The sequence below is a fragment of the Amblyomma mixtum genome, chromosome 3, assembly GCF_055824585.1.
Source record: "Amblyomma mixtum isolate Tamu chromosome 3, ASM5582458v1, whole genome shotgun sequence".
Classification (NCBI taxonomy): domain Eukaryota; kingdom Metazoa; phylum Arthropoda; class Arachnida; order Ixodida; family Ixodidae; genus Amblyomma; species Amblyomma mixtum.
Genome location: NC_143014.1, coordinates 181265770 through 181292394, shown reverse-complemented (window position 1 = coordinate 181292394; position 26625 = coordinate 181265770). Strand labels below are relative to the sequence as shown.

Genomic DNA, 26625 nt, shown 5'->3' with positions numbered 1-26625 from the left:
GAGTGGTTACCACGGGAAACATCCGAAGGGTAGTTACCCTGGAAGCACGAGGAAAGTTACCATGGAAGGAGCCTTTATGGCGAGAGCGTAGGAAGGAGTAACTGGAGGGTGGTTACCATAGGAACCGACCGGAAGGCAGTTACCGTGGAAGAGGACGATGCGGAGAAAGCGATGGAATCTCCAACCGGAGGATGTTTACCCTGGAAGTAGGAGGGTATGGCGAGAGTGTGGGAATGCGTAACCAGACGGTGGTTACAACGGTAACCGTCCGGAAGGTGTTTACAATTGAAGGAGGAAGGTGGGGCGAGAGCAAAGAAATTCCCAACCGGATGATGAGTACCGCGGAAGGAGAAGGGTACGGCGAGAGGGTATGAATGCGCAGCACGGTAACCATCTGGAACGTGGTTACCCTTGAAGGAGGAGGGAGGGCAACCACCTGGAGGCTAATTTCCATGAATGGAGTAGGAGGGTTACCGCAAAAGACGAAGGTTATCTAGACAGCGTAGGAAGGCGCAACCGCATGTGGCTACCACTGGAACGATCCGGAGGGCGGTTACCGTGGAAGGAGGAGGGATAGTATGTCGAGAACGATGGAGTCCATCTGCGGCACCCTCTGCGAAACGCGCCGCCCGACGAGAGAACCATCGGCGGCGCTGCACTTCTCGAGCAGCCGACTGGAGAGGATACCTATAGATGAAAAACGAGACTGTGTGTGGAAAACAAAAAGAGCGCCTTAGAACTATATAGATGTGAGGTCGCTCTCATATTCTCTACCACAATATGCCATTAAGTATAAATACCCAGACAGCTACGGATGAACCTCGCGTTAACCAGCGGTAACCGCTCTGTCATTTATTTTTTTTTTATTGGTTTAAACCGAAAAGTGCAACCCCTATACTTACAAGTTGTATAAGGGGTGGTCCGGAGGGAGCCGAAGTTATTTTTCGAAAATTCACGCCGCTTTTCATGAGCGTAGAACTAAATTGTATTCCAAGCATAGAAAAAAGAGAGAGAGGGCAAGTCACGTTTCCGTTGATGTTGGGAATCCATTTATCAGTATCGCAGCGGTAGCCGCATATTTCTTGGTCTTTGTATCCTTCACTACCTCTCTGCGGTTGGACGGACGCTGTTCGTAGTGACACCTTACGTTGAGGGTTTTCAATACACACACCACACAACGCGGTGCCATCTACCTGCGTAGACCCTTCTCTGTTGGTGTTGTAGATGCCGGGATGTCTGAACGGCCGCGTGTCCAGACCGAGGGCGTAATGGCGATGGCCGCCAGGTGGTGCTCTGCCGATTCCTTGAGCAGCGCCAGGCTCGTTGTACAGCGTGCGTCGCGGTAGCCGCCGGCCTCACAGCCGCGGCCATCGCTCAGGCGGCACGCGAGGGCCAACGACATGCTGTGCGCAGGACTCGGCGGGCCTCCCTCCGTCCCGGGTGCTCTTTCATCCGTCAGTGGCGTGGCACGCCGGTGTCTCGGTCGTCTTTCGGGGTTTCTCCTAATTTAACGCTCCGTCTGATCCTGACGCTGACGAATACGCGCCAAAGCGCGCTCCTCAGCACCCCCGCCCGCCACCGCGGCGGCACGCTGCCGCTGTCAGCCCAGCTGCTGCGCCACGCGGCCGTATCTTTTAGCCGTCACGCGCGGCCACTGCGACTCCGCCTCGGCACTTCCGCGCAGCACGCCGGAAGGCGCGCGGCCGCAGACCGACCCAATCAGGGCCACCGAGAACGTCGTATCACTCAGCCGCCAACCGCAGGGCTTGTTTGCTGGTCGCGTACTGCTTTGATTCCTGGAGGGCTCGCTGAGAGCTGGAGTGTTTAACCACAACGCGTGTCTCCTGAGGATCGCTGAAGAAGGCACGGTTTGGGGTTCGTCCAGATCTGCGATGTCCGCAAGGTCCAAATGTCGCTCTACTTTTGTGCCTGCAAGGACCACATCCTGACCCGCACGGTGCAACTCCAGTATCGCTGCGGAGAACTATCGAGACGGGAGAGCAGGCGCGTAGGGCGAAGAAAAATGCGTCCTCCCCTGCGCACTTCCCGTCTTGTCGATCAGCTTGGCGTCTGTCAGCGTCCGGCCACCAGCGTCATTATGGTCGGGGACAGGAGCCTTGCCCTTGAAGAGCGGCTCAAGACACGCTGCTGCCGACGCCGCCGCCTAAACACAGCTCCCACGGGGCTCCCAGCGGTCTGAGTCGCTTGCTGGCGGGCTTCAGAGAAGCGAGACTGCTAAGTGCACCCCGCAGCTATGTGCTACAGTGTGCGCAAGCCTTGGCTTGCACCCCTGACATCAGCTGTCGTCAAGGGTCCTTGAAAATGTCGCGGTTGAAAAGCAGGCGATAGTGGCAATGTTGGCGATGGGCGTCGTGTGGTTTTGGCTGCTGTTATAAAATCATTACGTGGATAAACATAGTATGAGTAAATCGTTGAATTGAAATACATGCAAAAGGAAGAGGGGGAGGGGGGGGGGGAGGCGAAGAAATGCGAAATATTGAAGTAAATGCCGTGAAGACGAAAAGAAAAAGCAGCTAATGGAGGGAGATGTTGTGCACAGCCTGCAGAAATGCAGCTTGGGTACCCCTGGTCTCCAGGCATGGACAAAGCTAGTTACGTGCTCTGCCTACGACTTCCTTGATAGCGCGAAATATTGCTTGCAGTGGGAAGGCAGGGTCAGCAGTTGTGTCCGTTCACTGGCTCCTGTCGTTGTGCCATTGGCAGCGTGGGTAGGCAGGGGCGCTGGGGCAGGACACTTTTATTTTCCACCCTTTGTTCTTGCTCTCCGTAACGAATGTCCCAAGGTCATGTTCCTTAGCACTTTTCTTTCCATGTGACCTCGACAAGAGCAAATCACTTTGAATTTCGCATATTTGTACACTGGAATAAGGACAGTATCATTTCGGAATAGCCCATATCCTATATCACCAAGCAACGTGCTGCAAAGTTGGCTGTGTACACTAACGTGGATAAGCAACTTTCCTGCTCATCTACCGCTGCATTCGATATTTCATTTGAACGGTTTGAGATATGATTGCTTTTCTTTTGGGCTGCACTTGCACTCAACTTTGTTCAATAATTTTCAGTCCATTTCTAACACTATTGTCTCAGCAATGGGCCCTGTACTACTTTTCTTTATTTCTGCCCTGTACTTATTCACTTACAAAAATCACGCAGACACCTGGTTCTATTATATGTTGGCCGTGCGATATCATTATACGTTCTAGGTGCCTTTACCCGAAGTGACGTCACTTCCGGTCTGGTGACATCACTCCTCTCCAGCCAGTGGGCGAATTTTATGATCGACGGCACATTTCCTTTTCCCCCGATGAGGCTTCCGATGAAACCGCATTAAAAACTACTAGAGGCGCGTTCTCCCTAGCAGCTGCCACCACTCCCACCATCATATCCAGTAGATCTACACGACAACGGTATCTAACAACGGTATCTCATCTTTGGGCGCAGAGTCCCGGGACCCATCGGCGCTGCTGTACCGGGACGATGGAGCCTCGACAGAGCCCGTGGTCGGCGGATCGTTCTATGGCCGAGGCAGGCTCAGCTTCTCGCGGCGCGATGCACCGAGAGGCGTCTACATGCTGGAGTTCGACTCGGACTCTGCGGACACCAGCGTACGCGTGTACGGCACCTCCGACGCTGACGCCCACTACCCGTTCCCGCTGCTGCCGGTCAAGCCCAAAGTGGACGTGCTCCAGGTTAGCACACTGCTGTCGCTATAATGCGTACTCTCGGGCTTGCTGCTGGTCGCTTTGACCCGCGTGAAAATTAACGCTTGGTTATTTCGGATAACATCGTTAAGTAGGCGAATTGGCGAGGAGTGGCCTTTGTTCTCCTTTTATCTTATGTTCGGTTACGCAACAAGGGCGAGAAATGAATTAACTGCTATTTTTACCTAGAAAAATTTTGACGTGCAGAAGGAAGATCAGGACACAAAGAGGGGAAGCCGCCTGCTACATGCACTTGCACGCGTTGTAGTTTAGGCTAATTATGAGGCTGAGTACATTCAGAAGTAATTTAGGAGGCGCATAAAATTTGTAAGCACATATTTGATCTGCTGCGTAAAATTAATCTTGTCCTCTCTGAACTGTTCTTATCTTCTTCTCACAGAAAACCAAATCTGGACCGCAGAAAGCTTTCTTAACAAGTTCGCCGAAACTCAGGGACGACTTAAACCTTTAGATTTTAGAATTTCATGCCATGCTCTGCCTAAAACATTGAATGATATGCTCGATGGTATGAGTAATATAGGCTCATGAAACAGGAGCTAACTGCTTCACACCGAGTTCATGTATATCATATGACTAAAAGGAACGGATGCCATCTTTGAAAAGCATCACGTTTTTAATGCTTAATTACCCTGCCTTGTTGCCGTCGTAGACAGGGTTATATTGTTATTTATTCGTGAAAACTGCAACAAATTCAAGGCTGACGGAATGGCAATCTCTCTTGCTCGCAGGTCCGCAACGGCCGTGTGCTCTTCACGTGGAAGCCGAGCCCATCCGAAGGCACTACCCACCAGGAGGTGCAGTACTGCGTGGCCGCCAACCGCAAAGACAACTTCCACACCAAGTGCGCCGTGGACAGCGCGCTGCGAGGCGACGTGCCCAGTCCGCCTCACCCCGACTCCGGCTTTGGCTTTTGGTGGGAAAAGGGGACCCGCCGCAAACTGGCGCTACGCTCGCGCGAGATGCAGCGTGGCGTCCGGCCCCAAACTGACGTCGTCTTCGAGTGCGTCGGCCGCAGGACTTGGCACAGCTTCGCAGACCTCGAGGTGGACCAGAGGTACTACATCGATGTGTTCGCGCTGAATGTCAAGACCAACTCAAGCACGGCCTATCCGGGCACAAGTGTGGTTGCCAGAAGCGTAGGCAACCAGCGCATTCAGGACAACCAGCTCGTTCGTATCGTGCTAGACCAGAGGGACAACTTCGCACACATGGCCAAGTACTCCGTCAACGCCAACGTGCCAACGGTGTGGATGTTCGTGCAGTCTTGCTCAGGGCCAGGTCCAATACAGCTGTCTGTCACGCTGCGCAAGGCCAAGGTGCTCACTGCAGAAGTGATGGACACGAGGACGCTCACCCTGAACCATCCGTCGAATGGAACGTACGTGATTAAAATATCGTCGACCGTTCCGCAGCTGCGCCGAGTTCACCTCCTGGTCAGCAAGAAGTACCACAAGTTCCCGTTCCCGACGCTGCCCGACGACAGTGGAGTGAAGGTGATGGGCTCACTGACTACTTGTAACTCCGTCACGCTGGCCTGGAAGGCAGCCCTGGATGAAAAAGTTCGCTACTGCATTTTCAAGCAGGAGGTCCGCGGTAGCTACTCGGGCGTGTTCGCCAGAGCGCAGGACTTTTGCGACGAGACGAAGCTGGCAGAGAAGAGTGGCAAGGTTAGCTGCCGCCGCTACCACCGTTTCAGCAAGCACCGCTTCCAGAACGTCATAATGCAGAAGATCAGGAAGCTGCAGCCGGACACAACTTACGTCTTTGAAGTTCTCGTCACGAAAGCCAGAGGGCGTACGCTAGCCTACGAGAAAGTTTGGGCCACAACGCACAGAAGCTGTAGCTCGTCATACCGAAAGGGGAAACGATGAAGAATGCTGCGTTCCTTGTTGCGAGAGGAAGGATCAACTGTTCATGCCGGCAAGGTTGTGTTGAACATTGTCCATACGGGCCAAAGCCCATAGGAGCCGACTTGCCTGTGGACTGAATCTGTGGCTGTTATCGCACTTATGAAGTAGGGCGGATTGCAGGACACGTTAAAGACCAGTTTTGAAGGCACCACACCGCAGTTTATTTTCAAGTGGAGCATGTTTATAGAGTAATGTATTATCGCACAGGAAGCAGGCGCGACAAAGTAGTATACAGTACAGGAGTAGGTTACAAAAAGCGATTCGACAAAAATAAGGTGATGGAAAAAAGCCTTTATTATTACTTTAGTCTTGATTGAATGACTGGTTATACCAGACCTGATCGGCGGGTAACACAGCAGGCCGGTGTTTTAATGGGAAGAGAAGCAAGCCAGAAATCGATGCCGATCTGCATGCGACCATGTTTTTTTGTGCGCTGAAAACTGTGACTGCGTGGTGGGCACCGTTGTGCTCAAAAAGAGTAAAGTATTTACTGTTGTTACTGATTTCAGCACTTGCGAGAGGAGACAGGCCATTCATGCGCCATTGTAATATGCAAATAACAAAGCGTAAGAACGCTGAAGAGCGCATACATTATGTGATGGCTAAAACTGCTCCATTTTGTTACTTGTTGCAATGGCTAATGTTTACGCACATCACTTTATTCATTACAGATGTCCTTGAAGGCAGCATCGCGTAAGGAACTTACACTCAAGATTGAGATAATGCTCTTTTCTTCGGTTTATATTTCGTTATTTTATTGTACAAAACGTGGCTCTTAGTCGCCGGTACGGGAACAGTTGTTGACATGTGCAGCAACGCTCCACTTAGGGCCTTAGGTTCGGAATGACGCCTGCACACGTGCTTTCAGTAAACCCGTGTGCTCACGGGCTCACTCTTTCTGAAGGACGTGCCTTGAATTACTGTCACACAGTGCTGTCACTGTGAACTTAGAGTTGCTATTTTCGGCAGGTTCATACTCACAGGATCGACGCTTCTTTCACTTGCGCTTCGCGAAGCTGCCGGCGTATCGATTGGAAGAGTTTTGTTTCAGAACCTTCAGGAAAGCATGCATTTATACTCCGTAAAAATATACCTAATTCCTGTCTTCGTCATCACTGTACAAACAAACGGTATTTACAGGGCCGCAGCGCACGGCTACCTGAGTTGCTCCGTCCGCAACGTAGCTGCTGCTTCCGGGTGTCGCCCTTTCGCGCCTAGCCTGCGAAGTGCACACACACACACACACACACACGCCTACGCACATGTCTGAGCATCAACACGAACAGCATGCTCAGCCAGCTCAGTGTGAAACTTCGTGGGTGTTGGGGACCGCACTGCGCGCGAGGCGCCATATCTCTTTTGTTGAGGTTCCAGCTTCGTTTTTTTTTAGTTATTCATTTGCATTGTTGTGTACTTCATCTCTCGACCAACAGTCTCTGCCGTCTAAAGATTCGGTGGTGAACAATGACACACCTTCGAGTCATTTACTTCATGTGCGTTTTCTTCGTCATCGAGATCGCCCCGGCCTCTACATGAACTGTCTTCTCCTTCATAAGTGGCTTCCCACTGTGTACTGTGTCTCGTGAAATCGGCATCGTCATCCGCCGAGAATGAACAATTTGCTACGCAAGAAGCAAGGAGCACTGTTTGTTGCCTTCGCTGCTCTATAATAAGCTTGATGCTCGGGACGTAGAGATTTTGCGCTAGTCAAATACATGCCAAGGGTGGACTCCCGAACCGCCGCTCTTGTCTTTCATTTTCACGCGCGAAACGCTTGCGCTGCCACACACTGTTAAAATCTATACCAACTATTGAGTTTACAGAACTGGTGAGAAAGGCCTTTTTTTTAATTACTATATTTGGAGCTCGTTAGTGAAGTCCCACCGAAACACAGCCGGCTTGGTCGCTCAGTGGATACGACGTTCGTCCGTTGGACACGAGCTCGCGAACACGCATGAACGCCCGTGTATCGGGACTTCGGTTTACATTGAAGAACACTGGAAGGTCGAAATTAACACGAAGCACTCCTCTACGGCGTAGCTAATAGCCCACACTGTTGTTTCGGGCCACAAGTGCTAGTGGATATCATCCTCCTAAATTTTCGCAGGAAAAACAGTCAGCTCTAAGACATCAACAGCAGCTCGATAATCAGTTAAACGTTGCTAAAGCGCTTGTTCTAAGCCAACAGCGCGAAAGGCGTCGGCCAGAAACTAGGGAAATAAAAGGACAGAGCGCTGTTCCCACGTCTTTCGCACTGTCGACTAGAACGACGCGACGTGAAATCGCCCTGCTCGCCTTACTGTGTCTAAAGCACTTACCACCCACAGCTTGAACGCCCTATAGACATCAATGCCTAGTGAGCCTAAAGGTCGATGAATTACCTTTCAGTGTTTTCCAATATGCGGATTCCACCAAAAGCACTTGCCAAGACAGGGAATAGCGTCGCATCCCTGTGAAAGCGGGGAAATCGCCATACGCGTGTCCACATTAGAGCACTGCACGGGCCTCAATCTGAGGCCCGAGCCCGGCCCGGGCCCGAGACCTGGAGCCCGAGCCCGGCCCAGGCCCGCGACTTCAAGCCCGGGCCCGGGCCGGGCCCGCTAAATTATAGCTCTAGCGAGCCCGGCCCGGCCCGTGAATCCCGGAGTGAAGCCCAGCCCGGGCCCGGCCCGGCCCGTTTCACAGTAAGTTTGAGATTTACTGCTCACTCTGAGCAAGTAGACTGCTACTACACCGATAAGGAACTGGCCGACAAAGGTTCTGAAACGGCAGTTTTGCTTCCAGAAAGTTGCTTCTTTTTAACCGAGAAGGAAGTGGTGAAGAGTAGTGCTCGCCAGGCCCGTCTTTTGGAGAGTGATCTCGTGTAGGTGGGCAAAGATTAATCCGGAAGTTCCGAGAGTTAAATAAAAAGGTCTGCTGCATAAACGCGTAGTAGTCTAATTTGCGTTGATTTTAATCAGTTATATTCTGCCGCCGGCGAAGTATAAATATTAAAGCTGCCTTTCAAGCAGTAGGATTACATTTTTTTAGTGAACGCGATCTTACACGTTTAGCTCATAGCAGAACTGATTGCCTTTCAGCAGAAACGAAAAGCTAAAAGGCTTGAGTATTTCACGGTATGTCCTTGAAGACTACAAGCGTCCTAAACTAATATGTTTATAACGAACGGATTTCTAATAGTGTATAGGTATGTTTTCGGATGACGAACAGTCAATGGCCAATTAAGGCCGGTTGCATTTTACTCTTACACACCGCGGCGTGGAAATAAGGAAATAAATAAGTCAGTGAATAAAGCTTAGTTTTTCTCTCAGCGCGTACTATAACCAGTAGCTCATGCGTGTCGCTGCTTCAATGCCGCAGTTGTGTACTTGACTCTGCAATAGTGAACGAAAAGTCGGACACCAGCCATTTCTGTACGGACCCAAGCCCGGCTCGGGCCCGCAGCTTTAAGCCCGAGCCCAGCCCGGCCCGGGCCCGCAACTTCAGGCCCGGGCCCGGCCCAGGCCCGGCATAATAAATCAGGTCCCGGGCCGGGCTTTCGGGCTGGCCCGAGCCCGTGCAGTGCACTAGTCCACATTACTGGTGATGACTCTGAGTAAGTTGGCGGGCTGCATATCGTAAACTGCTTGTAAGGACGGTCGGCACTCGGAGAACGGTGTAAGTAAGTTTCATAAAAAAGTTAGTACAGTAGGAGGTCCCAAAGTGAAAACTGTCTGGGGGACCTCCCATCAGGAATACATAAGGAAAGTGCATAAGTTTGGCAGAGGAGCTGGAATAAAAGTATACAATCAAGTTAAAACCTATTAGTGTAATTTGCGGCAATGAATAAGTTATACAATAGTTAGCGGGCATAATTTAACAAAAAAGGCATAAAATAGCAAAACATAAGAGCAATAGAAAGAACAAAGAAGGACATCAGATAACAATGGGCATTGAATAAATGCAGATATAGAACACAGGCGGAGAAAGAAAGAAAAAAAAAAGAGGTTCCAGATGATTAACAATATGACCGTTTGCTGTCAGAGTGGGGAACAGAAAATAAGATGAAGGCAACCTTAAGCATGGCATGAAGCTGAATGGGTTGATAGGAGATGTTTTTTTAGTAAAGTGTAGAAAGCGGGCTGCGAACGTGCGGATTTGATTGCTAGTGGTAATGAATTCCAGGTTTTGATGGCGGAGAAAAAAGCAGTTTGTTTTCCATAATTTGTGTTCACTTTTGGTAGAAGCATATTGTTTTGTTCAGAGAATCTAGTGTTATTGCTATTAGAAAGGAGAGATGCGGAAAAACAGAGAAGTTGATTGTTATTATTGCGAGCGCGGTAGATTAGGAGACCTAACCTAAGATTAAGGAGGCATTTCAATGGCAGAATGTTTAGGTCAGAGTAAAGAGGTGAAGCAGTGGCTGTGTATGGGCTGAAAGATAAAATTCGAAGCGCTTGATTTTGAAGATGAGAAATACATATAAGAACATGCGTCGCGGTTCGCAGTGATGTTACAATTATACACTCCGAAGTACAATACAACGCAAGAAAGCTGCGAGAAAGAAGTCCCCGAAATGGTGCTTTAATACATCGCTAGTCCAGTTACTGCGAACACACGCGTGACATTACTCTTGACGTCACGAATTTGACCGCTGCGCCGCAAAATACTAAATTGTATTTTAAGCCGCGTGTTTCTCGGCTAAAAATGTGCTTTACGCCCCGAAAAAACGTCGACAATGGCAAGGGGCCCAACTGCTCGAATGAAAATTAAAAAAAAAAAAAGAATCATTTAGTAGTTGAGCGCATTTGGGCCCTTAAGAAAATTCACACAAGCTTCCGCAGGTGAAAATTATTCAGAACGTTTTATACATTCAAAATGCTTTTAAACGCACACTACAATGGACCTGCGCAGAGGGCACATTGAAAGCACTCGCTCTCCACAGTAAAAGAGGGAGGCCATGTGCATTACGCATGCTGAATGACGAATGCCAGCAGAGAAAAAAAAGAATGCACGCAAACCGCTGACGATTTTTTACCAGATAGGAGACAGAGAGTGGGCAGAAGGAAAGACAGGGAGGTTAACCGGGAGTATGTTGCGGTTTGCTACCCTGCACTGGGGGAAAGGTGTGGTTGGATATAAAGGCAAAGTAGAAAAGCGAGCTTAATCAAATGCAGAACGGAAATAAGGACTTCGCGCACGGCAAAGTCGCTGCCCATCGCTTTGTCGCGACGCTCTCAAGAAACGGAACAGTCCCTTGCAGGCTTGCAGGGTCACCAACAAGGAGCCCGCAAAGAAAAAGCTGAGGTGAAAGGGAGCCCCTTTCTCTCGCTTAATCCTATACTATTCACAGCACGCATACATTCTGTCCAAAGTAATTTTTGTTTATGTTCGCAGAAGAATGTCAAAATCTACAACTAGTCCAGAAACCGTATTTCCCAGAATAATTCTACCAGAAAAGTGTCAGCAGCAAGAGATGCAGAAGTCCTAGACGAAAGCAATAACTCTCCGGCGAAAGAACCTACTACTGCAGCATGAGCAGGCAGTGGGATGATTTCGAATATTGATAATCATTTTCTGAGTAATTATGTGCGCAGTCCTGTTGTTTTTTCATACGTTCGTATATGAGCTGCAATGCATGTGTAAATGAATCCACCAGTTTGTTTACATTTCCACAATATAGGGACCAGTGCGGACGGTGTGCTGTACGTTCAGAACTTTTATGCGACGCTTTCATTCACTGGACGTTGCAGGGTTAAGGAAACGGATCTCTGCTATTACGGAGCGGGGTACCTCGTTGCATAGTTCATTACGAGTCGTGTAAATAACGGCCCGACAGAACGTAGGAAACAAAGGATGTTGAAAGCGTTTATTTTTTGTTAATTTCTCCCTAGGTATACACCTTCCACCTCAAGTCAAAAGCTAATTTCTTTCACAAAAAAAAAAAAAACAAAGGCTAGTGGTTTAGCATTGCTAAGCCCGAAATATTGTGCAAAGGCACAGTTTTTTGCTGGTGGACACCACCGCCACATGATTGAGATGTCCACTGACCCAGGGAGCCTGTTATGCGCGTCTTCAACTTTTTTTGTCGTCAGTGTGGCCGGTGGCCTACGCTCCAGTGCCGCATTTCTGCAGCAATGTTTTCAACGCCAACGCGTATCGCTCAAGTGCCATGTTTCTGCCACAATGTTGTCCACGCCAACGCATGCAGCAAACATCTCTCTGTCACTACTGCCACATTGCTCAAAGCGCGAGTATTATTTTTATAGTGGAGTTGATGAAGAAGACGATGTGCAGAGCACATCCCGAGACTGTGTTGTGGTTTAACACCAGGCATGTTCGGCTGCGGTTCTTGACGCATGTGTATGTCTCCCGCAGTTTTGATGTGCAGAAGGAGGTGCAGTGTACGAATACATGAGCATGTGTGTCTGCATCGCGGGATAGTATGTGTGTCTGTAAAACATTTCGTAGCTAAGCGGGTTTATTTCCATGCAATGAATGAAAGAAAAATGCGGCGATAGCCGATAGTGCTCTCGCGCGGTGGCCAGCGAAGATGATCGCTTCGCGCTGCGGCGGGTTCGAATCCCAGTCGGGCATATTTGTTTTGTTTATTTTTATTTATTTATTTTACTTGGCACAAACCCACAAGCGTCACAAGATCTTGCTCGGGGTTTACCCATCGGGATAATGCTTTCGCACTAATAATATTAAAAAAGGCAATCATTATGTACACAGAGAAAAATTTTATCTTAACGACTTCCTCCCGCTCTTTTTTCCACCTGCAGCCCAAATCGGACCAGCCCCATTTCTAGGGTTGTGCGAATATTCGAACTTTCAAGTGCGAATTTCGAATACTGAAATTTAATATTGGTATTTGATTCGAGAGCTCGGTCTCCAATTAATTTTAAATATTCGAGGAGACACGAATGTTTAAGACAAGTGGAATATCTGGAAGTGTAGTCGTAAGCGTTTTTTTTTTTTTTGTTAGCGGACAAGGCTTAGCGAGGTGTAGCGAAAGCCACACAACAGCCGTCCGTTGGCGGTCAATAGCGTGTTGTAGTGAAGACGTAATTTGTGGCTGTGCAGTTGATTTTCTAATTCTGTGCCCAGTCGTGTCATGGAGGACGGAGGCGATTACGGTAAGATGAATGGACCAACGTTCCTGTTGAGGGTGGTGAACAAGTTCGCCTTGCATGTAGACTGACCTGCAGACTGCATCAGCCTTACTCTGACGGCCAGTGAGAATGATTACGCTCATTCGGTCTTTTTTGGCGAGGTGGACATCCCGCAGCACTTAGGGAGTCTTACGAGGCAGTTGAGAGCATCCTTGTTCACCCTCTGGCTCCGTCTTCGCAAGGTACAGCGATACTGACAGCGTGCAAGGCGTAAAGCAACGACAGAATGACTCCAAGCAATAGGAGAAGCCTTGACATCACTAAACTGAACACTGTGGACGCGAGAAGCGCGTCATGGGGCAAGAACCCAATAAGGTTACGTCAAGGAAGTCCCATATAATCGCTCACTTAGATTTGGTATATCCAATTGGCCAAAAAGCTTTCTTTGATGGTTAGCATGCAGCCTCGCATCCCACCCAACCTCACCCTCTCAACGTCCTTTTCGTGTGGTATACAGAGTCAAAGGAGTCGCGGAGCCAACAGGCCCCACCATCTCCGGCAGCACCGCCGAATACACGTTCAAGAACTGCCGCTATAGCATTTCAGAGCTGAGTAATGCTCTGAGGGCGCTTCCTGAGAGCTGAGCCCTCAGTAGTATGCTGCCTGCTGTGGATGAAATCCGACACTATTTTCTAGGAGCCAAATATGGCAAAATAGGAGGCGTGACATATGCGGTGCGCGGCGCTCCGATTGGTACAGCTGCGGCAAATGCGCGGCGAAGCACTGTTTGGCCGCCCGCTCAGCGAGCGAGGGCTGTTACGAGGCGAGAAGCATACATCACGAAATCTGGCTGAGGTAGCTAAAGAATGATCTCGCAGTAAAAGGGTTGGATTTGAAAGCTTGAGGGGAGAGAGCGGGAGTGACGTGAATAGGGGTGAATCAAGGGGACCCCTAGTAACAGCTTTCGCTGTATAATTAAATATTAGAACAGGGGGGTGCATAAATATATTTCAGCCTCAGAGCAAATGATGCTGTATATTTTTATTAGGCAACAAGTTTTCACAGTTGCAGAAGACAAGCAAAAATTGATTTTATCTGTTTTCGTGGCTTCCTTGCGACACCACAGGAATGGTAATGGGCTCCTTCGTGAAAACCAGGAGGTAATTTTTATGCGCGCATCAATCATACTGACCTCCTCATTGCAAGCTGTTTTCGTAAATATTCGCAACTCTTGCAGGATCCTCGTCAGCCAGCGGATGATGTCTCAGCGGTCGAGAAGGGGACGTTTTTGCATGTCAGAAATATTCCCTTTCGCACATGCCCGCTCTCCGGATGATGTCACAGTGTCGCTATGGAGAGCAGAGGACAAAAATGCAATGTTTTCTCTGGCTAAACTTGCACGGTCTGTAAAGAGAAATACGAAGATGCGATAGGCATTGAACTGGTGAATAAAAAGACAAGCTGAGTACTATTCGATTGGTTGCCTATGCGGCGGCAATGGACGTCGAATATGGCGTTAAGGATATGGTGGCGTTATGCATGCAGCGAGCAACGGCATGGAAATGACCTCTGGATGCTCAGCACGTGTAGTCTGAGGCGGCTGATTTGTCCGCATTTCTTTTATTATGTATACCCCTTACAAGCAACAGGTGTGAAAAGTGTAGTGCGTACCTCTGTCGAGGTGTTTCTTTTGAATGGAAGAGACGCTGGCTTGTCACGGGCAGAGGTAAATTAGTTGTATTTTGCGACGTCAAAATTTGAGATCTTCACAAGAATTCGTTTCTGCGAGGAAGATAATTCGGTTTGCCCTCAATCCAGTTGAAAACCTTGCCGTTTCTAGTTATATTTCCTCTATGGATAATATTTAATAAGACAGATGGGGTTGCATTACCGAGGACGCCGACTTGTTGCCAAGAATTCGAGATAGGTCGAGAAATGATCCTGGCTCTTTCAGGCTTGTGAACTTAGCTGACAAACTGCTAACAGGGTAGATTGTCGGAAAGCACGGTTGCTTTATTGTCACGTAATGTGGGCCTCTTTGCAGAAAAATATTTTACTGCCATCAGTAAAAAAATAAATCAGCCTGAAATCGAACCCGACCGCGGCGGCCGTGTTTCGATGGATGCGAAACTCAAAAGGCGCCCGTGTGCTGTGCGATGTTAGTGCACGTTAAATATACCCAGGTGGTCGAAATTATTCCTCTCTTTCTTCTTTCACTCCCACCTTCCTCTCTTCGCTTACGGCGCGGTTGAAGTGTCCACCGAGATATGCAAGACAGATACTGCGCCATTTCTTTTCCTCAAAAACCAATTTACCAATTTGCCAACTCCGGAAAGTTGAAGCTTAGGGTTGGTTGTTCAGTTGCCACGAAGTAATAATTAGAGTGGCTATCATCCGAACCTGGAGATCGTAGCCCCTCCTCCACCTCTGGGAAGCGCGCCGCTGCCTTACGCGCCGCTGGAAGAGCCAGAAACACAAGAAGAAGCTCAAAGCGCGCATTGCGGACCTCACCCGGCAGGCAGCAGAGTACGCGGCCCAACTAGCTGACTCCAACTGAGTAGACCGCTGCAACACGGCGGCGAGGCAGATGTCAAGCCCTCCTCAACCCAACACATACCCGCACAGAAACGCAGAAGCAACTACACAAAGCCATGCACTAATTTCAAGGAAATACAACGAAGTTGGCACAGGCGCTCCGGGATCGCTACCTGCGCACAACTCAGGTTGCCCGCAGATCGGCCTACTCCTACGCAGGCAGGGAAAACTCGGAGTTGGACAAGCCTTTCCAGCCTCACGATCTGCGGACGGGTCTGGCCAAAATGAAGAGGGGCACCACGCCGGGACGGGACAAAGTCACCGTCAAACTTTTGGCGAACCTTCCTGATTCAGCGTGCCAGTGCCTTCTAGAATACATCAATGCGATCTGGACGGGGAAAACCCCGCTCCCCATTGACTGGAAGACGGCCCTAAATTGTCACCTTCATCCCGAAGGCCGGGAAACCGATCGACGCGGACAACCTCCGCCCCATCTCTCTCACCTCGTGTGTGGGCAAATTGATGGAGACGATGGTGCGGGATCGGCTGACCGAGTACCTCGAACAACACAACACCTTCGCGGACACCATGTTCGGATTTCGCCCACATAGATCCGCACAGGATGTCCTGCTCCAACTCGACCGCAAAATCTTGAACCCCATTACACATCCCCAAAACGAAAAAATTGTCCTTGCACTCGACCTGAAAGGAGCGTTCGGTAACGTAACTCACGAGATCATACTCACACATTTGAGTCAAACTCACTGCGGCACCAATACCTTCAATCACGTTAAACAATTTCTCACGGACAGTCTGTCCTACAGCCGAATACAGGACGAAGAGCACGGACCTTTCCTGCTCTGCACGAGGGGGACTCCACAAGGCGCGGTGCTGTCCCCTCTGCTATTCAACATTGCCATGATGTGCCTACCCGCCTGGCTGGGTGCGGTCGAAGGGGCCCAGCACGCGCTGTACACCGACAACATCACCATCTGGGCTACGGAAGGACGCCTGGGGGATATGGAGACCAGCCTGCAAACGGCCGCAAGCATAGTGGACCGCTATGCTCGAGACTGTGGTCTGCAATGCTCCCCGCAGAAATCGGAATTCGTGCATTTGCGTCTCTCGCGCACATGCTCGACCCAAATCAATCTCTCGTTGCAAAGCGGTCCCATTCGCGAATCCAAGGAAATCAAAGTCCTCGGACTCTTCATACACAACCAGCGGCGCTGCGACACAACATTCGCCAAGCTCCAGCAGGTGGGGGACCAGGTGGGCCGCATGGCCCGCCGGGTTTCCAACAAGCGCGGTGGGTTACGATGCAAAGACGCCTTGCGGCTGGCGAACGCATTCGTGACCAGTCGATTCTTGCATTCGACTCCCTACCTCCACCTGCGGAAACAGGAGGAGGATGCCCTCGAGGTCATCCTCCGCAAAATCATGAAACGAGCGCTGGACCTTCCCGGTCTCTACCTCTACCAGCCGTCTTATGGCACTGTGGATTGTGAACACTTTTAGGGAGCTTCGGGAGGCCCACCTCAACAACCAATACACTCGTCTCACAAAGACAGGGTCGGGTCGCCGCCTTTTAGCCCGACTTCACATCCAGCCCACTCAATTCACAGAGGAGAGATGCCGCCTTCCCGTACACTGGAGACGCGCCCTCCACGTGCGGCCTCTCCCCACCAATATGTCCAAAGACGATCATAATGGCAGGCGCCTGGCGCGGTCGGAAGCCTTGGACCGCCATTTTCGGAGCAAACCAGGAGTCTCGTGGACGCGTCCGGTCCGGACCCCAGGGGATGGTACACGGCCGCGGTCGTCCACGAGGGTAAAACAGTAGACGCCCTTACTTTCAAGGCCCAGTCAGCCATTTACGCAGAAGAGGTTGGCATCGCTTTGGCAGCCTCTGACACCTCCTCCAAATACATAATCACCGACTCGCGAGGGGCTTGTCGAAACGTCACGCAAGGGTGGGTTACTCCCCTAGCTTATCTCATTTACCAAAATTGTAGCCGAGACTCGGATCCCGCGCACCGATCTCTCGTTTGGGCTCCAGGTCACCAAGGCGTCCACGGAAATGAGGCAGCCGACGCCGCCGCCCGCGCGCTCTCTCTCCAGGCATTTCTCACGGGACCCGACGCCGACCAGGACTTCAATTTCAATCCGATTTACACTTTTAATGATATATGCGATTATTACAAATCCACGCACCAAACTCTTCCCACCCCGTGCAAAGGGCTGGGGAAGGCCAACGAGCGGGTACTCCTGCGCCTGCTCGCCAACACGATGTTGTGCCCGGCAACTCAACAGCATTTCGATCCTCAATTTGACGGGCGGTGCTCACACTGTGGGGAGGTGTCTGACACCTATCACATGGTGTGAGCCTGCCAGCAGAACCCATCCCTACCCCCTATCCCAAACTCCATCCGAGAGGACTGGGAGGCGACCCTGTCCGGTTGCTCGCGCCCGGGCGGCGGCAACCGTCAATGGCGTGCCTGACTAGGCATCCCACCTAGTGGTTGTAAGGGAGTGACCCTTCAGGTCACGACTCCCAACACCTCTCCCTATGATTAAATAAATGTTTTCACCACCGCCACCACCATCCTGACCTATTACGGAATAAAATGTGAAGCAGGACTAGGTAGTCATATCAGCACCAAAACCATATACTAACCCTGAATACTGTCCACAGTTCCGTTCTCTAAAAAATATAAGTTAAAAAAAAAATGAAGCGGACACTTAAGCTGAGCTGCAAAGGTATGACGCGATAGCGTTATGGGTTAATGCACATATATGCGGAATTGGGTAATTCTCAACTTTACATTGGTAGACACCTTGAAGTCCTCATACCAGTCCTGGAGCAGGGGTTCAGTGGAGCAGGGAACAACGTTCCCTGTGGCAGTAATCTCCCCACCAACAGGCTGTATTGAGAAAATATTGGAGCGGTGGTGCAGCGGTTAAGCAATACGCCACTGTCATGCGGTAGGAGGTTCTGCTACCGGTGGGGCTTCTGCGACCCAGGTTGCTCTTCCCAAGAAACCTCTCACGACCAACCATTAATTTAACTGCATGCCACCGGCCAGGGGGGTCAGGTTTTAATGACGCCGCAGAGTCACGTGACCTAGGTGTCTCACCTGCCCCCTAAATTGCTTCTCTGGGGATTTTTCGTCAATTTTTCGCTCATGGTAAGCGACGCCGACGACGAGGCTGGATTTTGAAGCGATAGCTTCACTCTGCTAGGTAAAGCCGGGTATCGCCGTGTCTGTAACATGATTGGCAGGTGGTGTCCAAAAAGCAACCTAGGAGGCAGGTGGGCTACCTAGGTCACGTGACCTTGTGACGTCATCACAACTTGCCCACCGGATAGTGAGCAAACTGCCCGCCATGTAAGGTGGCAGTTAAATATAATGATTGGTCGTTCGGGAAGATCAACCTGGCCCGCTCCAGCCCACCGCTGGGAGCACCTTCCATCGCAGGGCAGTGACGCATCGCTTAACCGCTGCACCACTGCGCTAGGAGTGGTACGAGGACTCCCAGGGATCTGAGAATGTAAAATATAGAATTACATTCTGCAGATATGGGAATTAACCCACTACATTATAGTGTCATATCTTTAAGGCGGAGCTTAATTAAGTGCCCCCTCTTTTTTTTTTTCTGCACGGGGTCCTTAAGGCTATCGTGTTAAAAATGCTGTACTAGGTTTCCTACAGAGCCATTCGTCCTCGTTAGCCATAGGTGCCTCTGGTGTAGCCAATTCGAACGGCGTGGGAGAGCATGTGACAGAGAAGTATTCCGTAGAAGATGTGACTATTTTAACGTAAATAGACGGCATATGTATATTCATGCCACCAGGGGCAGGTCTTATAATGCCTATATGGTATAAGGACTGCAACGAAGTACACATCGTTCAGATGTGGAGTTCCAAAAGTCTTCGTGAACCTGTTTTCTTCATTAGGTGTCTTCTGAAAATTGGGCACTAAAGCATACAGACTTTTTTACTTGTCCGTTCCTGCGATCACTTGCATCGCTCTTTGTCGCTTATTTTCGCACAAAGCGCCCAACACCAAATCTCTTCTCAGCGATGGTTTAGACATGGTAGACTTAAAGCTGCAAACATAATTCATGGGAATAAGAGGTAACGGGGACCAAGAATTCAGGAAATACCGCCACTTGTTGGTGGAATAAAAATAATGCGTGAATGTCGTCCGTTGACAGCAAGTAGCAGTCTAATTAATTATGTTTAATTTAATTACTGGCGGCAGTTATTGGCAGCCGATCACAATGCGACGGACAAGACATCCTCACACGGAATCAATTACACCGTACAGCGCTAGACTCAGTGCCTTCAAATACTCAGTTTTTACACGCACAATAACTCCCTCCTGACGTACTAAACAGCATCAGTGCCACTGACAAAATTACTAATTCAGAGTTGCTGAGTGACTGTTTCTTTTTCTTTACTATGTCCTAATTCCCTTACGTTATTTTCTGCGATGTAATTTTCTGTGTTTCTTTCTACATATTCTATGTTTCTTTCCCTTCTGCTTGGACCCATTTCAGGGTCTACAGTATTCTGCAAATAAATAAATAATTTTTTTCCACGTAAATTTCAAACTCTACAGGCGCTAGAAATTTCACGTAGTAGTCGTAGCGGTTCAGAATACTCTTCAAATAGCATACTTTTCGGAGCCACAGTGTTTACCGCGCTTTACAAAGAGTGTGCGAAATTCGAAATATTGACCCCGGAAGCACGGTTTTTAGTTATCAAGCACGGTAAGTGCTGCTGTACCGGAAGCTGACACGTCTCGAACGAGTTTGCGCCTCAGCAGTCGTACAGCGCCCGCAATCTTAATCTTTTTCACATTTGTGGTTTTGCGCCCTTCTTGCTCTGTTTTTTTTTTTTTAACTTGTAAAAGTAGCCTCATTTGTGATCCTTCTGTCTTTATAACTTAATGATAACACATTTCTCTTCTCATAAAAATTATCTCCATCTCAACAAATTTAGTGAATTAGTACAAAGTGAAAAACTCTCCCGCTTGCTCTTGTGCTCTCGACACTATAAACTATTTCCGCCTCTAGTTTCAGATTACCTTTTTTTGTTTCTTAGCCTATGCTGTGCAGTAGAGTACGGTGGGTGTCTTACGTAACATGAACGAAGATTGTTGAAAAAAAAAAATAATGCACAGCCCTACACAGCCCTACCGAAAACGAGAACTATATTAAGACGAGTTCACACTGGCGAGTCGCGGAGGTCACGCGACAGGTTTAAGCCGATTCGTTACGCTCTTTCCCCGCTTCCCCGGTGCTCTGGAACCGTAACTAATTGACCGAAATTGATCGCACGACGTCTGCGACTCGCTAGTGCGAATGTGCCCTTAGGCCGTTAGACATGACCTCGCTTAAAATGCCGAGTTTTTTTTATTGAAGCAGGAATAGTTGCCAGCAGTCGATATTAAAAGTAATTTCCTAACAGTACCATATCTCTTGAAAAGCGCCACCACTCCAGCACGTAAAAATGGCAGGAATTTTCAGTTCATGTGGTCTTTCCTTTACGAATCGAATCAAGTGCGAAACGTAGACAGGGGGGGGGGGGGGGGGAAAGGAAGGAAGGAAAGAAGGAAGAAAGGAAGGCAAGTAGGAAAGAAGCAAGAGAGAAAGGAAGGAAGGGAGAAAGGAAGAAAAAAGGAAAGAAAGAAAGAAAGAAAGAGGGTTATTTAGGTGATATTATAGGAAGGAAGGAAAGGAGGGAAGAAGGAAGGAAGTGTGAAAGGAGGAAAGGGAGGAAGGAAGGCAGGAAGAGAAAAGGGAGGAACGGGAGCAAGCAAGGAAGGAAGGGAAGAAGGAAGGAACAGAAAAGGGAGGGAAGGGAAGAAATAAGGAAGGGAAGAAGAGAGGAAAATAAGAAGGAACGAAAGAAGAAAAATTTATGAAGCTTCAATCAATAACACCCCAACGCATTCGCATCCATGCATACGTGTCTTTTCTCTATGAGCGACGGCCAACTTGTTAGCAGTTTCTTTTCTTTCACTGTAAATAAAACCAACAGAAAGCTGATCTCTCGTAAGACAAACAGAAACAGGCATGCCCCTTGCCAGCATAACTGACTATTTTTCTATCACTCACCTGTGGCACAGATATTTGGGTCTATCTACTCCACCTTGCGGGATTCACCTAAAATATTTGGTCAATATTTGGGTGGATATGGATAACAAAATGGCTGACATTAAATTGAGGACAAAGCAGCAAGCATTGGAAATAAAGATGGTAGGTAAATAGATGGTAAAAAATCCGAGAAGGAACAAATGCGAATTAATGATATCCTAGCTGAAATAACAGCAAATGCGCGTGAAAGGGCATGCTATGCGCAAAAGAGGGGACACTTCAGTTCCGCCTTAAGGGCATAACGCCATAGCGCATTGGGGTAATTCCCATAAATGCAGAAGGTCATTCTCTATTTTATACATTCGTAGACCCCTGGAAGTCTTCTTACTCTTCCTAGCGCAGTGGTGCAGCGGTTAAGCGATGCGCCACTGCCCTGCGATGGCAGGCGCTCCCAGCGGTGTGCTTTGTTTGGCCCAGGTTGATGTTCCCGAGCGACCACTCATTAATTTAACTGTCACCTGCCGTGGTGGGCAGTTTGCTCACTATCCGGTGGGCAGGTTGTGATGACGCCACAAGGTCACGTGACCTGGGTGGACCACCTGCCTCCCAGGTTGCTCTCTTGGCGCCGCATGGCAGTCATGCTCGTGATGTTGCAGACAGGGCGATACCCGGCTTTACCTAGCAGAGTGAAGCTATCGCTTCAAAAAAAGAAAAGATAACCGATGATCTCTTAGGGTGGCGGAGTGGATTCTAATAGGAGGCAAACTAACCAAGGGGCAGTGCAGACTCAGGCGGGTACATGTATCTGGCGAGTTTGCTGGGATAGGGTAGCCGCAGATGCCGCAGCACATAGTTAATTGGAGGTAAATGGGAGAGGCCTCTGACCTGCAGTGCACAGAACTGGGCTGCTGGTGGTGGTGGTGGCGATAATGATGATGACTGTGATATCTATACATCTTACTCCGCACAAACACTGTAAGAGAAGCGTAGCGTCCCTTATGAGCGATGTCCGCAGTTCGGTGGCATGTTACATGACATAACCGCAATTTCTCGACGTCCTGGTTAACTATGTTTGCGAATACGAATTGAAGCGTTCTGCGCTAACACTTACTATATTATGGTCCGTTCCTTTTCTAAATGCCGGGATGTCTGTGTATAAATAAGCCCAGGAGGACAATTTATGGCATCACGCAAGACGTTACGTGCCCATATTAAACGCAAAATCTTTTAAATATGCTTTCAATCTGGAATGCATTCACTAAAACTGTGAAAATGAGCACTTTTTTGCGTCTCTTCCTTATCGATGTCAGATTTATAACGACTCATTTCGAGCACGTTCTCCACGCTCTTCAAAATTGCTCTAATATTTCCGCGAAGCTTTATAACTATTGTTTATTCACAAAGCCGCCGGCACGCGGCTTTGTCTCTTAATTTGTGACGCCAGATTCGACCAGATTAAGTTATATGCAATGATTTTAGCCGCATACAACTGCTTCTGCGGGGTTCAAGATTGGTGCAGATGCTTTCCGTGCTGTATTTCGAAAGTTCTTGGTTAGCTTTAAATTAATTGATCGTGACCGAGCGTGGCGGACAGTCTGTTCTTCAACGACAGGCCAAGAAAGCTCGCGCTATCGCCGCCGCCCAGTTGTTCAAGTAGATGCCGGCGCTAGACAGCTCAATGAAGAGTTGGTTTCATGTCACATCAGTATACTCGTCTATTGTTCACGGAGTTGTCACCACCACGTGACAGTACTCTCGCTTGTTCCCAACCCTTCTTATTGAACATCAGAAACCTAGGAACAGCTTCCTTATAAATCAAATATTGCGAAAAAAAAGCACTTCTTCTTCCCCGACTTTCCCGACTTCTTCCTACATACTAGAATCGATGTATACAGCCCAATTTTCATTGTGCGAGTTGTAGAGTGTACCATTAAATGTCAGGCAATGCGCCTTGGATGCGAAGAAATCAAACTTATTCGAAAGAGTCGCAAGCTTCGGCAAACTTTTGATGGCAGGTATACATTTTCTTCCCACAGATAATTTCAACTTTCAGCTTAGCCCCTATGCTAGAGAGGTTTTCCACGGTTAGCGCTCGTTTAACTGCAAGGATTTTCAAACCTTTCATTCTAATTTTAGATTATTGCGTGCCAAGCAGCAGGAGCAAAACTTGGTTTAGTTGCTGCGTATCGGACGAAAACCGCGCGAAAATATAGAAAGACAAAACAAACCCAAAAATAGCTGTGACTCGAACCTAAGCTTTCTTTCAGAGCCAAAGAACCAATACCCCCCCCCCCCCCCCCCCCCCCCCCCCCAAAAAAAAAAGGCGCATAATTTCCGTCGCCAATAACGGTCAGGCGCCGATGAAAACGTGCACGAGCAAATAAAGGAAACGAAGAAAAATGAGAAAAGATTCAGCTCTCCCATTTTACCAAAATGGGCCACCGGCTCATCAAGCAAAGTGGCGGAAGGCTGGCTAACGCATAATTAACTGCGCTTTTTTTTTTTTTTGCCGGAGAACACCCGCTAACCTAACGTGTCGACTAGTCGGTGTGCAAAATAAAAAAAAGAGTACCATCAAAACGAGAGGGCACCAGCACCCAATTTCAGTGTCAGCCAAAGCGCGGTAAAGAGGAGGTTATGGGCCATCCCGGCATTGAGACCAACGAGAATGCGACACCTGGCAGAGGCCGGCTTCTCCCGGGACCCTCTTTCACCTGTCACTTCGGGACTTTATGAGATCAGCCAACCTTTAAGTATTTATATGATCATCACCTTTTTTTTGCAATCATCCGATTTTTACAGCTTATGGAAATAAACATCGCTAAAACAGAAGGGAAGCCACTTTCAAGGAATCGCTGTTCCCTAAGCTTTGCTTTTACGAAGCGAGGAGCACCGCCGATATAAATTTTGTCATGCGTGAAAGGAACTGAAGTTCAGCAATACATTTTAGCCTCCAATTATGCTCTCCAAAAACTTTGAAAGCATCCGTCATTCATTGCGTAAACCGCGCTTTCCTAATCATGATGTTATCAACATAAAGTCTGTAAATTACCGCTATGAGACTATCCTTGTGACACAGATAAGCAATCCAACCGGTATACAAGAATGGCTAAACACAGCGCGAAGGCATCTGGAACTTGCAATCCGAGCATCGCTCAGAGAGAGAGAGAGAAAGATTTATTCCAAATGACAAATGAAATCGCATGCAAGAAAATGTCTTCCATCGATGAAAGTTGTTTCTGCAAGAGTCTGCAGACACCACGTTCTGCCAGATCGTTCGTACCAGTTAGTATGAACGGAAGTTCACGCTTATGACCCTTGGCGGTGATAAAACAACTGTAAATTCCCACTTTCAGGAAGCTACAGTTGTTTTTATCGCCATGAACAAGTGCTACATGTGCTGTTCCTTTGAATTTCCCTTAGAGTCTTTACGCACCACTAGTTGCCAATATAGTAAACCCACATAATTTTCATTATAGCTACAGCCCCAATGCCACCAAAGCGGAACATGTGAGGTAAATATGTAGCATAATGTGGGTTAGACAAAGTAACAAACCATGACAGTGTCCCGAGCACGCTGTCTGGAGCATGCTTGAGGCATACGTCGATTCTCAAAACATCCAACGAGATATATATCGAGGGCGTACTTAGGAAATGCATTGTATTTGCCATCAACAAAACAAAAACTGACGATCGCTGGCACCATGCTCTCTCGTACACCACGCTGTACTTCGTGTTCGGATTAAGGTTTGGTGCACAATCTCATTTTGCGACTCAGCGCTGCTTCAGCTCCCCGTTTTAAATGCAAAGACAATGGTAACGAGTCAAGAATAAATAAAGGGTACTTAACTTTTGCATGTGGCCGTTTCTATACAATAAGCGGTCGATTTCTGCAAACATGGCTTACAACTACGACCTCACGCCTATAAAGTAGCAGTGAATCCGCCATTCAAAACTGGCGCCTGCAGCAACGCGTGGCTCCTTTCCTTGGCATTAACAGATGGCGCCACAATCCTTGCTACCGTTGTGAGGGCGGCGATTCTGTCCGTGTAGTGGCTGGCGGCCCGTGCTGGCGGCGCAATGGGCCATATGGTACCTAGTGTTTCCACATGAGGTTTAGCTATGGAGCACTTTATTCCTTGTATCCAGCGTAATTCAAACAATCATCATACACTCGCCGCCAGAGAGAATACTGCGTTTGAGCCGCATAAAATGAAGAAAAAAGATTCGGCACGAGCTTCCTTGTGGCAATTGCCGAGTACCGAAAAGTGTGTGGTACGGTACCAGCTCTAGTAAGCACTTGGCCCGGTCTTGTTGCCTTCAGTACTGAAATTAATACTGAATATTCATAGGTGGCACTGCCGACACTGCGGGCGCGGGAAGTAGGCTCGGACATAACATTTCGGCAACAACACAGTACGAAATTTCTGTACATGCGCCTGCGCAACTTATTCCTTGATAACATGCCAGATAACACTGACATTGGTCCGAAATTTCTGAATATGCGCCTGCGCAACTTACGCCTTTTATAAGATGCCAGATAACTCTGACATAAAGCCATCCCTACTGTTTGCGGACAAACATGACTATGATACGAAACACCGGCGTTCAAAGATCCCCGCCACTCGAAAGAAGGCAGTAGTCTTCACAAGCCAGCTAGAGACGGCGCTAGTGTTCCGGAAAGGCGAAAAACGCGCATTTCAGTCCACGTGGTCAACTGCTAGCTACCCGCACTGGTCAAATCGTGATGAACCAATCTGAGGTGCATCAGAACGCAGCTTCAGTGCAACAGCCTGAACTAACATCGTACAGGTTGTCACTACATAGCTGCGAATGCAGTAATATTGTTGTCGCAGACAACACAAACCACGCGCTCGCAAAAAAATTGAGATGTCGGCCGCACACACCCGGGAGAATTATTGTCGACGTTGCGAGTATCATGAGCTGGGTTGCTGCATATGAGGCGAGATCTTTGACGGCGGGAGCATTTATCGTTTTGAGCAGCAGTACACATCCTAGGCGAGACCTCCAACCGGCACAGCGTCGAGTTCGAGTCCCGCCGTGCGGACCTCACCACCGACCACTTCGAGCGCGTTTGGATCAGTGTGAACGTTGCAGGTTGAAAAATAATCCTTGTTAGCCAGATTGGTACGCCATAATTACGTCTAGGATGAAAACTAATTCTCCCCCTCAAAGAAAACGGCAGAAAAATGTCGAAATTGCACCACATCTCCT

At 48.7% G+C, this 26625-nt stretch overlaps 1 protein-coding gene across 5 annotated transcripts in view; it reads left to right on the top strand.

Annotated features, from left to right (window-relative positions):
• The window catches only part of LOC149352928 (protein NDNF-like), a 163679-nt gene extending 156286 nt beyond the window's left edge, over positions 1-7393 (top strand). For all 5 annotated transcript variants that reach the window (XM_089582134.1, XM_089582137.1, XM_089582135.1 and 2 more), the window contains 2 exons: positions 3466-3713; positions 4475-7393. In XM_089582134.1, coding sequence (XP_089438260.1) covers positions 3466-3713; positions 4475-5617 — 1391 coding nt within the window. In that variant the 3' untranslated portion in view covers positions 5618-7393. The remainder of the gene's footprint in view (positions 1-3465; positions 3714-4474) is intronic.
• The last annotated feature ends 19232 nt before the right edge of the window (positions 7394-26625 follow it).